The sequence below is a fragment of the Carassius carassius genome, chromosome 27 (assembly GCF_963082965.1).
Source record: "Carassius carassius chromosome 27, fCarCar2.1, whole genome shotgun sequence".
Taxonomy (NCBI): domain Eukaryota; kingdom Metazoa; phylum Chordata; class Actinopteri; order Cypriniformes; family Cyprinidae; genus Carassius; species Carassius carassius.
Genome location: NC_081781.1, coordinates 23,520,352 through 23,537,875, shown reverse-complemented (window position 1 = coordinate 23,537,875; position 17,524 = coordinate 23,520,352). Strand labels below are relative to the sequence as shown.

Sequence of the window (17,524 nt, the reverse complement as noted above, 5' to 3'; positions counted from 1 at the left end):
GTGTATGTCTTTAAATGAGTCTGGGTCTGCCTGTCATGTGATTGATCACATGACAGGAAATAGGAACTGAGCAGTATAAAGGAGGCAGCATGACAAACAGACAGGGTCTTTACCAAAGGCTGGATTGAGGAGTTACCTTTGTGGATTTACCATTCCAGAGTCTCACTTTATTGGATTATCAATCTCTTTAGATTGTACATACGCCGATGGACACTTCTCACATTCACATTGGGACTTTTGGAACGCTGGAGTTCTTAAGGACTGTTTTAAGGGTATGGAAAGGAAAGACTGTGCTTTTAACAGCCTAGGATTTCTAATTTTATTGTGTTGTTTTAAGTCTCTTGTGAACATTGTAATGACATCCAGTATTTGATTTTCACTTTTAACATTGTTGTCTGACCCAACATTTTAAACACTCAAAGCCCTCACAGTATAATCTAACCCCATTTTAAAATTATGTAATTCTGCCTATTGGGCCGATCATTACATGATGGCAAGACAAGTAAATCCCAGAGTGAATGTTACTAGGTAGTGGCTCTCCTGTAGGAAAACATTCACAATCGCATCAATGCCGGATGAGGTAAAACAGGAAAGACCACACTTTAAATACTGAGGCAAATGAAGATAATTAATTTCACACACCTGAACTAAATGACACAATCAAACATGAGGGAACACTAGGGCCCTGTCCACACAAAATCACAGCTTTTTCTAAGCAGTTTGGCCATTCGTCCACACGCAAATGGATCACCAGGGGCCTGTTTTAGAAAGGAGGTTAAGTGAAAACTCTGAGTTGGTTAACCCTGAAATGAGGCAAACTCTTGAGTTTTCCGTTTCAGAATGGGAGGTATGTCAAACCTGAGAAAGCAGGGTAAGTCAAGCCCGTTTTTGAAAGAGAGGTAACTTATACTCCGAGTCAGTTACTATGATAACTTACTCTGTGAACCTAACCTGGTCGGGAGCAGGTTTACTTCGTTAAACCCAGAGTTTCTAAAGGTGTCCTCCCCTTTTTAAAAAAGGAAGCGGTGTTTAAACACCTCATTCATTCTTTCGGTACATTTATTCATTGCGCACATTTCAGTTATGCAGAGGCATCGAAGGGAATGAAATGGCATGTCCTTTTATGGACGATCCGGTTGACGAAGAGGCTATATTAATTCGTAGGGAGTTACATTTACGTCGGGAGAGGATTTTGAGGCCCAGAGTGGATTGTTTGTCATATCCCCATGCTTTTTTATTTGAGCGGTACCGTTTTTCTTTAGTCAATAAAATACATCCATAATCTCATCCATCCATACATCAGAAACATCACACATCGCGGCCGTGCTCTTACATCAGAACTTTGCGTTTCTTTGCAAATGGTAGTTTTCTGTATAACATCGGAGATGCAGAACATATTAGTAAAGCTACTGTTTGCAGCGCGGTCAGGAAAGTGTCCCTCGCTCTTAAGCGATTTCTGCGAATTTTTGTGGTGTTTCCTGGGCACAAACCAGTCAGAGTCATCAAAGAGGAGTTTTACAGGATTGCAGGTCAGTGGTGTATAAATCGGTTTAAATGAGACTGATAAAAGACATTCAATTAGAATATATTGCTGTGACAACTGGAAGTAACCTAATAATCAGAATTCCCTTTAGGATTTCCAAATGTGGTTGGATGCATTGATGGCACACACATTCCGATCATTGCACCTTCTGAAAATGAAGCAGATTATGTTAATAGGAGGTCCATCCACAGTATTAATGTGCAGGTATATACTGACAGCCTACTGTTTCAAATGGTAAAAGACTACATCACAATACTGTAAATGTGTCATTCTTTGCACTTTCAAGATCATATGTGATGCTGCACATATAATCACAAATGTGGAGGCAAAGTGGCCCGGGTCTGTTCATGACTCAAAAATATATCGAGAGTCAACCCTGAGCAACAGACTGGAAGGGGGTAAGTAAATGTATGTCCTATACACCTATTTCAATGTATGCACTACACACTTACAGGAGAATTTCTATGCAGCACTAAAACAATATGAATTTTCTTATAGGAGAGCTTGATGGCCTTCTGCTGGGAGATAGGGGTTACCCACGCCGACCAAATCTTATTACCCCTTACCCAGAACCTGAACCAGGACCCCAGCAGCGCTTCAATGTGTCACACTGCAGGATGAGAGCCCGGGTGGAGATGACCATAGGCCTGTTGAAAGCACGTTTCCATTGCCTACGTCACCTCAGGGTAACCCCTGAAAGGGCCTGTAACATTATTGTGGCATGTGTTGTTCTCCATAATATTGCCATGATTAGAGGGGAGCAACACCCTGCCCTACAAGTACAAGATCCTGAGGAAGACCCCATCAACCCTGCAGATTTCCAGGATGGAAGGTTAGTCCGGGATATGATCTGCCGCAATGTCTTCTCAGATTAGTCAAGATATCCACCACTACCACCAAAAAAAAAAAAAAAAACACAGCAGTTTATATGGTCTTTTTTTATTTCCCACAAAAAAAGAATAAACACAAAATCACAGAAATTTATATCATCTTCTTCATTTCCTACAAAAAAATAAAAAAATAAATAAAGGTTTTCATATAGTTTCAATACTTTCTAGAATAGAACTGTGACTACACTCACCTTTAGCTTTTGTTTCAGAATTTCAATTTCCAGATCTGACTTTTGGATTTGGCGGTCCAAGTATATAAGTTCTTTGTTTTTTTTTTCTATCTTTTTAATGAGAAGAAGTCTATATAACTCCTTAACTGGCAACTGAAAATACATTATTAGAGTTACATAGTGTAGCCCATTTGTAAAATTCTACAGAATTAAACTGTGGCATTTACTGTGTAACTGAACTGTGTTCATCTGTGCACCAGAAGTTGATCGACCTTCATCCTGTTGTTCTTCCACACTCTGGGAGGGTAGAGATAACAATGACCATTTATAGATATAAAGTACTCAAAATAAAAAATGTGAATGTGTAGATTGTTTGTGTAAAGACCCATATTAACATGACCTCTGTAGGCCTCTCTGTGGCAGCAGAAACCGTTTCTTCATCCCCATCATCCTGTGAAGATGAGCATTTCATAGAGTTCACTTTGTAATAATTTATGGTGCATTGACTGTAGGCTACTTACAACTTCCTGTAGTTCTGTTGGGACAGAAGGCTCCAAAAGACAGATATTACCGTCAGAATCCGTTTGGACCAACAAAAAAACTATCACAAAATAGGATAGGAATATGAAATATCACAAAAAGTCAATATCATTTTTTTTTTTACACATACTGTAGGTACACCTCTTACATTTTATGAAGGCACTTGAATCTTCTGGAGTGACTGGCTCAGATGAAGTCCCTCCAGGAATTCCCTCAGCTATTGGTCGTCCAGCATTCTGGCTCAGGGCCATCTCCTCTGCATTAGTCAGAGGTGGTGGTGCAGGTCCTCCCCCCGTTTTGCGAGCATCTGCCTTATTTCGGTTGGCTGAGTATTCAAAAGAGAATGAACATTTAGACCAATGTCAAAAATGTTGCTGCACTGCTAGACACTGAATGCTATTTAGTTATTTAATATGTCAAATAGGTACACTATAGCAAATATCAAGGCTTACCTGATTGAATTATGTTTTTATATTTCATTTTAAGCTGCTGCCATGTTCTTTTGATGCCTGCATGATTGCTCCTATACATGAAAATTAAATTAATAGGTTTAATAAAATACTGTTCTTCCAGTTTCACCTCTGATATTAAAACTGTTGGGAATTTACTATAAAATAGCTCTTAATTAATAACTACAAATTACATCTTCAACCAGTGTAATTAGATTAATGTAATAATTACTATTTCTACTTACTAATGCAGTGTACTTATTAATTTCTACATCCCAAATCAACCTCAACCACTTGAACAATAAGGACAGACAAGAAACTTTACATCTAATGCTTTCAAATAAACAATATAGGCTACAATTACATGAATTATCCTTGAATTGACCTAAAGTGTGTGTAGAGGGAGGTTACATTAAAAATATACCTTTTAAAATTAGATTTTAAATCAACTTTTTTTTATATATACAATTGTTTTACAGTCTTTCATGAAATTACAGTAGCCTATTCTGATTACTTAATTAATTAGCCTACACCCAAATTGTGTATATATATATATATATAAAAAAAAGTCAATTTACGCATTGACTCGAGCAGCTATTTTTTCCCAAGCTAACTCTCTCTCCTTTGCTAAAGATGTGTTCAAGTTCTCCATATGCTTGCATAAGCACATCCAGTTCTGCTGGTGAGAAATATGCAGACCTCCTTTTCTCTGACGCTGTTGCCATGGTGAATCATAATATCTGCGCTCCATTGATAATGGCTTTTTATAGTCACGGTGCACGCGCTTAACTCAGAGTCAGTCAATTTAGAGTTGATTGAACTAACTCATTTCAGCTGTTCTGTAACCAAAAACTTTCCCATCTCAGGGTAAGTCAACTCAGAGTTCAAGTTTAAACTCTGAGTTGGTTGGACCTCCTTATTGAAACAGGCCCCAGGTCACTGAACCCAAACATCTTTGAAAACTCCTGGGGCCCGTTTCACTAAGGAGGTTCAACCAACTCAGAGTTTAAACTTGAACTCTGAGTTGACTTACCCTGAGATGGGAAAGTTTTTGATTAAACCAACTAATTTCAGCTGTTCTGTAACCAACTCTAAATTGACTGACTCTGAGTTAAGCGCGTGCACCGTGACTATAAAAAGCCATTATCAATGGAGCTTCGATATTATGATTCACCATGGCAACAGCTCCCGCCAGCTCAAAAGCCGTCTGCATACTTCCGACTCAATACAGATGTAATTCTTTTCAGTGTTATAATATCACAGGTGAAAACTGGCAGAACGTTAGATTAATGAACTAATAGCTAATCATTTTATGGTATCTCATGGGCAAAAAATATATATAAAATAATAATATTAATAATAATATTTTAAGTGCATTTTTCTTATTTTACAAATTATCTGCCAATACAGTAAGGAAAATATGGCAGTGGCTATTTACACTAAGTGGAATTAACAATCTTTCTTAGCGATAGATCCTATTTACAGTAGGCTAAGTGCAAGTAGCTCTAAATGCTATTTACACACAAAAATGTACAGTGAAAATCGAGATATATTCTATTTACCATGTAAAAGTAGCAGTTCTTTGCAACAGGCTAAGTGTAAATAATAATTAGATGCTAGTTATGCTTTATACTGGCAGATACATTTGCACCTCAGTATTGTTATACATTAACAGGATGCAATAATAACATTGTAAATGATTATATTTATTACAATTATAAATAGTTGTATCATCATTAAACACTCGTATGGCACTTTGTTCATTTTTATTGAAAATAAATTCTAACGTGACATTGTGATGGGAAAAGTGAGGAGAACGGGCTCGGGAAAAGCCGGACTCTAACCCAATCAATCGCGTTACAAGCTAGTTTTCCGTGCCCAAAACATTACTGCCTACACCACTGAAGCCATTATTCACATGTTGTATTTAACCTTATGTGTCGATGGAGGGCGGAGCTACAGTAGATTTGCTCTTAGTAATGGACACTCCGAATAGTCTTGTTTTCTATTTGCATTAAGATTATTTTTATTACCACACTGGCATATAATTTTACTTAAGTAAAATGCACTTAATTTAGATCCCCCCCCCCCCCCCCAGGAAACAAGACTTAAATAAATATTGATTTTCTATATAAGAAAATGATATAAGATACTTATTTATATATATATATTTGTACTTGTACTTAGTAAGAAGAGCATTTTTCCAGCGTGCATCAATGAAGTGTTCAAAAAGGGGGAGGAGACCGAAATAAACTCTGGGTTTATCGAAGAAAACCTGCTCCTGACCAGGTTAGGTTCATAGAGTGAGTTACTACGGTAACTGACTCTGAGTAGGCTATAAGTTAGCTCTCTTTCAGAAACGGGCTTGACTTACCCTGCTTTCTCGGGTTTGACAAACCTCCCATTCTGAAACGGAAAACCTAGAGTTTCCCTCATTTCAGGGTTAACATACTCAGAGTTTTCACTTAACCTCCTTTGTGAAACAAGCCCCTGGCAGGGTGAAGACTTTCTGAAATTCCGGTTGCAGTGTTATCTTATAGACAGCAAAACCTGAGATTTTGGCTTGTAACATTGGAGCATGCGCTGTTATCTCTGCCTACTGGAAACTCTTTCAGTAAGGATGGGCGAATCGTTCCTGAAGTATCGATATATCGATACTGATGCGAGTATCGAAAGTATCAATGCTCAAATAAAAAAATATCGATACTAATGTGTTTTTATTTACTAGTGATTTTGTTTATAAAAAAGAAAATAATAATAATGCCTTAAATTGGACGAATAACCTATGTTAGCAAATAATTGTGTTGAAGGGATTTTCCTGCTCATCTGAACCCTAGACTGTATGATCTGAAGACCGGTAAATGTTGCAAGGCAGAATCAATCAATTACAGAGAGTGTTCCCTCACTTCTGACGGTGCATTTAAATAGAGCTGCATTTCCCAAGAGTAGCCTATAATAAGAAAGCATTTATGTTTTTGGAAAAGGCAGCCCAGAACAATGCAGAAAAAAACATAGGCTATATGTTTGAGTTATTTCACAAGAAACCTATTGAAATTGTACCCTAGTCTTTGCAGTACATTTATTTAAATGAGAATGTTAAAAGTTCATATTGCTCATGTTCTGTATTGTTAATATAAATCATGCACTCTCCGAATAAAAAGGTTGCATTTTATGCATGCAGCAGCCTATTACTGGCAGTCCCTTATGACAATGAACCATGGTAAAGTGAACATAGTTTAACTATAGTATTTGTAGATTTCCTTGGTTACCACTACAGTAAACATAATTTAACAATGTGTAAAAAAATATAACCTAATAAGTTGCAATTTAAGGTGTATTGAATGTTAAAATGCATTTCAAATATGAAGTTAAAGTAGGTATTACCCACTTCACTCAGAATTTATAGATTATGAAATTAATTATGTTTAGAAGTATAGCATCGGTATCGATATCGATGATACTGGCCATTAAAAGTATCAGTATCGTATCAAAAACAAAATATGTGGTATCGACCATCCCTGTTTTTCAGGCTTCAGATTGGCCAACATGGCTTTACGGTTGAGATTATATCGCCACCTGTTGGCTTGGCATTCTCTTTTTTTTTTAAACAAAAGAAGGGAAAACTCTGTTTATAAAAATACCCATGTGTGGACATGGCCTAGGTCACACAGAGCACATGGGGGAAATAAACACAACTAAAGTCCAATGTGGTGTGACACTTATGGTACCACAAGTTTAGTTCAGGTTGTTACGTTCATCTAAAAATCAAAATCAAAAACTTTTTGCATCGTAAAATGTTTAAAACCTTTTGTAAAATACTGATTAACATGTATACACTCACATGACATGCATTTTTGCACCGCACTCTTCAACACAACTCTTCAGTTATTTGTTGTTTACTTCAGTTTCACAGACGTGTGTCTATCATGTGAACAGGAAGGATGTGGAAAATGACGAACAACTCTGTGCATTTATATAGAGTTCAGATTGCAGGTCTGAGCTGTCAGCTCACATCACATCAAACTTGCTGGAAGGTAAGTCTGCAAGCAATATTTTATCACACAAGTGTGGTGGGGATTATTATAATATACAGTCATCAAAGCTGCCAAATTTGAATGGGGTGAAGCTTATTAACAGCAAAGTGTAACATGTTTCAAAGAAGTTTTATATTTGCAAGACCTGTTGTAAATAAAGTTGCTGTTTTAGCTCTTGTGTTACTTTAACATTTAAAAGTCCTATTAACACTTTCAATGCGGTTTACCAGTACTGGCTTAAAATGTTTTTTAGGGCTGTCGATGTGTGCAAAGACAGTTGTGAAATCTGAAATGTCTTCAAAACCAAAATTTGATAAAATGTCATTCTGTTTTCAAAAGATTATTCAGTTAAATCTACTATTGTAGAACAAAAAAAAGTGTCTTTTTTTTCTTCAGCATAACAATGCTTAATTTCTTAATTTAACATAAATTTCTTCTACAGTGTATTGAAGCACAAAGTTTAGTTGGAGAGGTTTTAAGTGCATGATGCATGTAGTTAAAAGAACTGAATCAGTCACTGCAGATCCGTTTAGTTTAGTGTCTAGTGCTTTGCAATTCAAATATATACGTCACAAAGAAAAAAAAACTAAATGTCAAGCAGGCCATCTGACTGAAAACATCTCATCTATGGTAAGCTGATTGTCATCTTACAGCTACGTATATAATAGGTACATGTGGCATTTGTTAGATAAACCTTTCCTGGAAGTGGCTCTTGCAGCAAAGCCTCTCACAGAGAGCTGTCAGGGCCAGACGTTGTGGGCTCCCACATAACCCAATTTTTGCACGACAAGTGCAGTTTGCCAGACACTTCACATAAATGAGCTCATGAAGAACGTGGGAAACGACAGCAGACATTTCCCACACTCTAATGCATTTTATGTAGGTCTGTTGACTCTAGGCTATAGGCCCCTCACACATTGTCAGAATGAGATTATACAACCCGAATTCCGGAAAAGTTGGGACGTTTTTTAAATTTTAATAAAATGAAAACTAAAAGACTTTCATATCACATGAGCCAATATTTTATTCACAATAGAACATAGATAACATAGCAAATGTTTAAACCGAGAAAGTTTACAATTTTATGCACAAAATGAGCTCATTTCAATTTTGATTTCTGCTACAGGTCTCAAAATAGTTGGGACGGGGCATGTTTACCATGGTGTAGCATCTCCTTTTCTTTTCAAAACAGTTTGAAGACGTCTGGGCATTGAGGCTATGAGTTGCTGGAGTTTTGCTGTTGGAATTTGGTCCAATTCTTGCCTTATATAGATTTCCAGCTGCTGAAGAGTTCGTGGTCGTCTTTGACGTATTTTTTGTTTAATGATGCGCCAAATGTTCTCTATAGGTGAAAGATCTGGACTGCAGGCAGGCCAGGTTAGCACCCGGACTCTTCTACGACGAAGCCATGCTGTTGTTATAGCTGCAGTATGTGGTTTTGCATTGTCCTGCTGAAATAAACAAGGCCTTCCCTGAAATAGACGTTGTTTGGAGGGAAGCATATGTTGCTCTAAAACCTTTATATACCTTTCAGCATTCACAGAGCCTTCCAAAACATGCAAGCTGCCCATACCGTATGCACTTATGCATATCAGAGATGCTGGCTTTTGAACTGAACGCTGATAACATGCTGGAAGGTCTCCCTCCTCTTTAGCCCGGAGGACACGGCGCCCGTGATTTCCAACAAGAATGTCAAATTTGGACTCGTCTGACCATAAAACACTATTCCACTTTAAAATAGTCCATTTTAAATGAGCCTTGGCCCACAGGACACGACGGCGCTTCTGGACCATGTTCACATATGGCTTCCTTTTTGCATGATAGAGCTTTAGTTGGCATCTGCTGATGGCACGGCGGATTGTGTTTACCGACAGTGGTTTCTGAAAGTATTCCTGGGCCCATTTAGTAATGTCATTGACACAATCATGCCGATGAGTGATGCAGTGTCGTCTGAGAGCCCGAAGACCACGGGCATCCAATAAAGGTCTCCGGCCTTGTCCCTTACGCACAGAGATTTCTCCAGTTTCTCTGAATCTTTTGATGATGTTATGCACTGTAGATGATGAGATTTGCAAAGCCTTTGCAATTTGACGTTGAGGAACATTGTTTTTAAAGTTTTCCACAATTTTTTTACGCAGTCTTTCACAGATTGGAGAGCCTCTGCCCATCTTTACTTCTGAGAGACTTTGCTTCTCTAAGACAAAGCTTTTATAGCTAATCATGTTACAGACCTGATATCAATTAACTTAATTAATCACTAGATGTTCTCCCAGCTGAATCTTTTCAAAACTGCTTGCTTTTTTAGCCATTTGTTGCCCCCGTGCCAACTTTTTTGAGACCTGTAGCAGGCATTAAATTTTAAATGAGCTAATTAAGTGGATAAAAGTGTAAAATTTCTCAGTTTAAACATTTGCTACGTTATCTATGTTCTATTGTGAATAAAATATTGGCTCATGTGATTTGAAATTCCTTTAGTTTTCATTTTATTAAAATTTAAAAAACGTCCCAACTTTTCCGGAATTCGGGTTGTGTATATATAAAAAAATCTGCTTTATGATTTGGTTTTGTTACCATCATGAAGCATGGTAATATTTTCTGATGCATTAGATTATTGAATAGTGCTACAAAACATTGTCTAGGCCAAAACAACATTATTATAACGTTATAAAATAATGTCAACTAAATGCAACACTTTTGTTTTCTGAAATGATCAAATTTGTTGACCTTCAGTATGTCCATCTGAGGTAAACATTCATTCTACCTGCGCTATTTTTGTGGACTGTGTGTGCAAACCAAAGTTTATTTTCAAGGAATGTATTTTTAAATCGTGAATCATATGAAAACACTGTTAAAAAAGACGTCATGCGTTCGGTTTCACTCTCTCTAGCTATTTTTGAACTGACTCTGCTTGCTCATGGTGTGGTTTGGTTAGGTGGGTCATGTGGTCAGACGCTATTAGAAGAGGTGAGGGCAACACTGGCATAAAATGCATGAATGCATGTCAACTTAGCAACTTAGCAGCCGAGCATTCATCAGTACAACACGCCACACTTTCAGGTCACAAACATGAACACAAACAATATACCCAAAGAACTATGCATTAAAAATGATGAAAAGCTGTACATATGGGTGTGGGGGGGGCAGGTCTCCTCATCCACCACCAATCATTATATGTTGACATTAAATAGACATCTAAGAGACGTCTATTTGACCTCTGATAGGAAACGTCCTATAGATGTATCGCAGATGAGCAAACACGCTAAAAATATGTCTTCTAGATGTCTCTGTGATGTACGTGTGTTGTCAGGGATATCTGGCATGTTTCCAATTGACCCTGCCAATGTCACAACAAAAACATGCCTTTTATAAGCATTTGATTTATATAAAATTGTTTTGACAAGTTGTACACTTTCATATTTATTGAAACCATTCGTTAATGAAAAGCCAAACACACTGACCGTTCATTCATTTTTCAGAATCGGAGCAAAGTGAACCGAGTTGTGGAAGAAATGAAACTCGAACAGAAAAACTGGGAAATCAGTGATCTGGGGTTATTCCAGGCTTTGGAGCGAGAAAGAGTCCTGGAGGTTCTTCAGAGAGACAAAGCACTTCGAACCATTGAAGCGGACAGAATCAGGTTCTTTAGACCTTCTGGCTTCTTTAGATCATGTCAGTGTGCGGTAAAAATAGAAATGCCTTGTACTGTGAAATCTAAAATAACATTTCGAACTCATTTGATTTAGGAAGCTGAAGGTAGAACTTCAGGGTATCTGTCGACAGAGTGCCAAGACCATCACACATCCCTATGGTCAGAGATCATGTGCGCGCTGTCAGAGGCTTCTGGGAAAGTTCTGGGACTGTGGTTCGGTGTGCTGCGGGTGCAGTCATCGCATCTGTAAGCGCTGTCGGGTCGTCCGCTCTGCGCAGGAATGGAAGTGCACCATGTGTCATGCATACAGGTAAAGACAAAGCCCCACAGATTTATACTGGAATATCCAAATCTGTGAGAAAAACATTATTAAGCAATCGTTCATGCTTTGAATGATTGACATAAATTAGACACACTTTCATAACTTCTTTTTTCCAGGGAATTTAAGATCAAATCTGGTGAATGGTTTGTAGAGCAGCAAGCAAAGAAATTTCCGGATGTCAGAGGTTTGTCTCTATCCATCAGCTGATTGTTTCCAAACTAATTAAATCATTTCCATAATTTATGTTATTACACAGCTCACTGTATAATTACACTTGCATTCCTCATCAAATAAGTTATGGTTTTATTGCATAATTGACCATTGTCTACACGGTCTACTACCCATTGATACTAAATATGTAATGTATGTACATCAAACTTTCATATATTAAATATATAGTCATATAAAGTAGAAGCATATATGAAACCTATTAGAAATGAGAACAGTTTCATATATTAACATCTATTCCTAGCCAAAACAAATAATTAATAATTTAACTATTTTCAAAAAAGTAAGCTATGAGTTTATAACATGCACGCGCACACACACACACACACTTAACCTGGAATTATCTTTGAATGTCGTCTTTCTGTATTGATTTTAGAAAACAGTCATGAAACCATCGGAGACAAACTGTTACAGTCTTATCAACGTCTCAGGTTGGAAACTCTCAAATATAGACCTTGTTATTTACTTGCTCTTTTTAATCAATGATTTAAAAGTGTTTTTTTTCTGTCATTATTTTCTGTTTTAGCTTCATCGCAGTCGTGCCTCCAACTCCTCCTCCTGTGTATGAAGCCCCATCATATAACAGACTGATTCATTTAACAGAACAGGTGAAGACAGTAATACGTGTTTTTTTTTTTTTTTTGCATTTCTTCATCACCTAATAATGTGTTTGTGTGTCTTTTGTATTAAACCAGGACCTCAAAAAATCAAAGCCATTTACTAAATCTGTGGAGAACCTGATGGTGTCTGTCAGTGCTCACATAAAAAGTAACACGCCTCGTCTACATTGATTGTAATAACATTGTAATAACTCATACATCCACAAGCGTCTCTACAACAGCCTGATATCTGGGATGTTTTGTTTTTAGAGTTCTCCAAATCTCAGAATGATCTGAGTGTGGAAGCGGGTCAGCTGACCGTGGACCACGGACCCCTGCAGAACTCAAGACACAAGAGCCGATCTGAGAGTGCCATCAACAAAGCCAGTGTAGGTCTATGCAGTCTTGTGTACAAGCATTTGTATTGCAGTTCAGTTCCTGAAATTCCCATTCAGTGTCATGTGGGACATGACCAAATCACTTCAAATGAAGAGGAAAGGGTGTCGTCCTTCATTGCTGTTGTTTTCTAAATTTGAGACAGAGCGGTTCATCTGTCAAAACTAGTGCTGCCAAATGATTAATCGAATCCAAAATACATAATATATGTGTGTGTACTGTGCATATTTATTATGTGAATATATAAATACACACCCATGCATGCATATATTTAAATTACATTTACATATGAAATATATTCTCATATATATATATATATATATATATATATATATATGCAAATTATATGAATTTAAATATATGCATGTAAATATTTTCAAAATATGTGTGTCTTTATATATTATTTATATATACATAATAAATGAAGTGTTTTTATTGTTTAAACTCTCCAGTAGTTCTGATTTTTAAAGCAAATTCAGACTTCATTTTCATTCACAATTTATGCTCAGTAAAATATATATATATATATTTATGTAGGTTTGTGAACCTTAAGTTAACATTAAGTTTACATTTGTTACCATTAGTATACAAACTATATTTATATATAGTTTTTATGTGACTTTTCTAGGTTTTCAAAATGAGTCTTCCTCAAATATTTCTTCGAAGACAAAGAATGAATTAAAATAAGAAATATTTTAAGTTTCAGTTGTTTTGTCTTCATTGAAGTCATTTCAAGTCCTCTTGAGGCCCTCTGGGAGTTTGTTGTGAACCTGTTATGATTGAACCTTTTGTGAGAATCACTGTTTGAAAGTTAATTTGAACTAAGAGTGTGACGTCCTGATTGATTTTTCTCCTCACAGCTGTGCAAAGCACCAAGTCTTCCCAATCTATCCCAGAACAGCAGAGGCACAGAGCAGTATGCTTCAACAAGTACATTTTACCAGACAGATGACGAAGCCTCCTATACATCTGCCTACAGCGATGAGCAGAGGGTATGTATTCACACCAGATTTAATTCAGTTTGATCAGATAACTGATGAGTGCAGATCTCACAGGAAGCAAACTGCCTAAGGTCTGCACAATTCTGCAAGATAACTTTCGGCAAAATGTTTATTAGATAACGCTTACAGGCTCATGGGGATGAGTGGTATATTGTGCATTAATTCTCTCTCCTTACTTTAAACATCAACCTCAAAGGTGTAATGTTAATAAATATGAATTGTACAGGACAGCACCAGTAGCGCAGGAATGGATTGTGGGGTCTCTGAAAACACTTGTGTGACTGGAGAAGTAGAGGTTGCTTTCGGTTACAACAACAGGACGTCCTGTTTGGAGATAACTATCAAAGCCTGCAAAAATCTGATGTTTGGAGATATGAAGAAGAAATGTCATCCGTAAGTTGTTTTGATGGAGCGCAGGTTTGCTGTGTATTACAGATTGAACAATGTTAGCAGAACATTGTTGCTTTAATATATTTGGCTCATATACAGTTGGCCTAATAAGAAACAGTTTCTTTCTGAACAAACAGGTATGTAAAGGTCTGTTTGCTTCCAAAGAAATACCACGATTATAAGATGAAGACAGCAGTCAAGAGGGGAAATAACCCGGTTTACAATGAAACATTTACTGTGAGTATTTACAACCAGAATCTACTGGTAAATACGGTTTAAAAAATAAAATAAGTGTTATTTTAGTATAAATGATAAAAAAATGAAAAATAGTTATTATTTTGAATTATTTATTTTGAATTTGTTCCTATTTAATTTTAGTTCAGTCATTTTGTTGTGAACCGCTTACATTTTTAAAACTTTGCCTTTAAAAAAAAAAAAACTTTACACACAAATCCATGAATTGCACACACAAAATGCAAAATACCTCTCATCTCTTGCAAAATGAAGCACTGCATTCAAACATCACAAACACATCTCAAACACCTGCCAACACCTTTTGATTTTACTTTATATTACTTCCTGTTAGGTTTGTGTGTTGTGTTTTGCAATAAGTGTTTTATGAAAAGTCAAAGGCTGAGGATTAGCGTATGGTTTTTCAGATTTGGTGTCTGGTCTGGTGTTTGAGTGTCAGGTTTTAGAAATTGTGTGACGAGTAAAGATTGTGTGTGCCAGCAAAAAACTGTAATATAGTATAGTTGTTCTTATATATTTTGTTTTTAGTTTTTGTTATTTTAGTTTTAGTCAAGTTAAACTAAATGAAACTGAGACATGATGCCTTTTGCAGCAAGATGAAATAAAGTAAGTTTAAAGTTTGTTATTGCATTTCAGTTAATATTTTATTTTATTTCAAGTTACTTTTTTTTTTTTTATTCTAGTTTTAGGTATCTTTAATAACCCTGCAATGAAAGTGGTGAGATAAGCAAACATTATTAGTGAGTCAATAAATAAGCAAATTTAGTCAATTTTGAAATAAGAAAATAAAATTAAAAAACAGATGCTGAGTACAAGATAGGGAGTGAGCAAAATATTATTAATTATTGCTCTCACAACATATAAAAATGTGTTTGTTTTTTTTAGTTTTTTTTTTTACTTTGCTTTGTTGAAGTGTCCCTTTGCACTCAATGGTCTTGTTGTGGCATTATGACTCAAATTTATAAGAAAAGCACTAGCTTTATTATTATTATTTTAATTTTTTTGTATTAAGTCATTTTAAATTGAATTCAGCTGTATTTATATAAAATTACTATTTATTTATTCACGCATTTATTTTTTGAATTTTCACAGATAGAAATGCATTGAAAGCTTGCATTTTGAGGTTTTGTGTGTGCTGAACTGTTTGGTGTGTGTTTGCAGTGTGTGGTTGGTGCTGATCAGCTGGGCATCAGTGTAGTTCAGGTGTCAGTGTGGCACTGCAGAGGACTCAAGCGGAAGCTCTTCCTGGGCGAGACACTCGTCCATCTGACTGAGCTGGGTCTGGAGAGCACAGACACTGTCTGCTACGCTCTCGGTCCGAAGGTAAGATCACTCAGACTGCACTGACCTCATTAGAACAGACTCCTAAATCAAGTCTTCAAGTGCTTTTTAGTACTGGACAAGTTTTAATTTATCAAATTGCATACATGTGCTGATATTCTGAGGATATCTGCTGAGCATGTTCTTTCATAGCAGGCTCATCCTCTAGGTGGCGATGTCGAGCTGCTGCTTAAAGCTCAATTCCAGTTTCTGCCACAGACTTCCCCTCATCCAGCCGGTATGACACTAGCAGTCCCTTACACACTGTCAGCCTGCCCAGAACAGGACTGTGAATGACTGTGTGTGAAAGACTCATGGGCTTTCTTCTGTTCTTGAAGTGCTCTTTATAAATTCAAGTTCAAATGTATTTAAACATAAATTAGGCATTTTTCAGAATAAAAAACATACGGGTAATTACTCTGTCTCTACAGACCTTTTGAATGGAGCAGCTGGACAGCTCAAAGTCGTCATCACTGACGTGTCGAAGCTGCGCTTCCGGTCAAAAACAGCTTGCATTGAAGGGTGAGTGGACATTAACTGTGTGTATGACACCTATGTCTGAAGTTCCAACAGGTTTATATAAAATACAACGTTATAGTCGCAAAACTAGGCATAAGATATTAGATTTTACTACAAATTATAACTCTTGTATGCACACTACACTACTAATATAGTGAAATATTATCCGTTTTTCTATGATCAGATTTTTTTTTAAAGGTGTATTTTTTAAATGTATTTTTTTTAACAGTATTTAAAAAATGATTGTGAATCTGTAGTCTCCTTTCCACAAAAATGTAAATGTTGTGCTGTAATCTGAATGCATATACAGTGCATGACTTGATGTTATGTGCATTAATGACTTCCCAGAATCCTTTGCCTTCCTGGTGACCGAGAGCAGGTGCAGAGAAGTCCGAAGACTGGTGGTTCTGTCCGAATGACCTTCAGCAGACTGACGCTTCAGGAGATCCAGCAGGCCACGCTGCAGCTCAACCTGTGGGAGAAAAACCCCTTCGGCCTCGCTGACCGTTTAATGAGATCAGCACGGCTGGCTGGAGGTGAGCTCCTCACAAAAAAACAGACATTAAAAGCAGCTAAAACTTTTACTGTAAAAAACCTAACACCTAAAGGTGCGTGAAATGTATTCAGAATGATGTACACGCGCACATGAGATCAAGATTCCAGTCATAAATGATTGACGTCAGTAGTAGACTTCTCTAAAAATAATGTGTCTGCACACTCACAAACACAAAAGAATATGGGCTTGTATGTCATCCTGTCTGCTTGTTTCAGCAGAATCCTCATGGCAACGTCTGCAGCAGATGCCAGGAGAGTGGCATGACTTCGTTCTTCCATTTCATGTAAATGTCAGCACAGGCATGAGGTCATAACTGAAGAACATGGATCCTTTCCATCAACCCACAGATCCTGACAAACCCATGCCCAGATTGTCTTCAAAGTGCCTCATTATTCCCATTTCTTCAGACATGAACTGTTTTCGGAGTTGTTGTTGTTTTATACACAGTATATTTTTGTATTTATATTCATCTTTTCATAACTTATTTAATAAACTAAATCGTTCCACAAAGACGGCATGCGGTGCAGTATTCTGTTCTTAAATAAACACACCCAGATCTGTTCATCATAAGTCTTTATTTCTAATATAATAAACACCGTTTAGGGGAAAATAAATAAATCCAGTTGATGATTGAGTTTATGATAACAGCTCATTTCTATTATGCAC

At 36.8% G+C, this 17,524-nt stretch overlaps 1 protein-coding gene across 3 annotated transcripts; it reads left to right on the top strand.

Moving 5' to 3' along the window:
- The first annotated feature begins 7,362 nt into the window (after positions 1-7,362).
- Positions 7,363-17,368, top strand: LOC132107045 (synaptotagmin-like protein 3). Of its 3 annotated transcripts, none has more exons than XM_059513188.1 (16): positions 7,363-7,626; positions 11,103-11,263; positions 11,370-11,585; positions 11,714-11,781; positions 12,202-12,256; positions 12,352-12,433; positions 12,521-12,593; positions 12,695-12,813; positions 13,681-13,812; positions 14,048-14,214; positions 14,349-14,448; positions 15,625-15,786; positions 15,940-16,021; positions 16,215-16,305; positions 16,651-16,838; positions 17,074-17,368. In XM_059513188.1, exons 1-16 carry the CDS (start codon positions 7,534-7,536, stop codon positions 17,169-17,171), a joined length of 1,887 nt encoding a protein of 628 aa, XP_059369171.1. In that variant the 5' UTR covers positions 7,363-7,533; the 3' UTR covers positions 17,172-17,368. The 3 variants fall into 3 exon arrangements, with proteins under 3 accessions (XP_059369171.1, XP_059369169.1, XP_059369170.1); XM_059513186.1 differs by having other exon boundaries at positions 15,937-16,021; XM_059513187.1 differs by having other exon boundaries at positions 7,365-7,626; positions 15,937-16,021; positions 17,077-17,368.
- Positions 17,369-17,524: the final 156 nt, after the last annotated feature.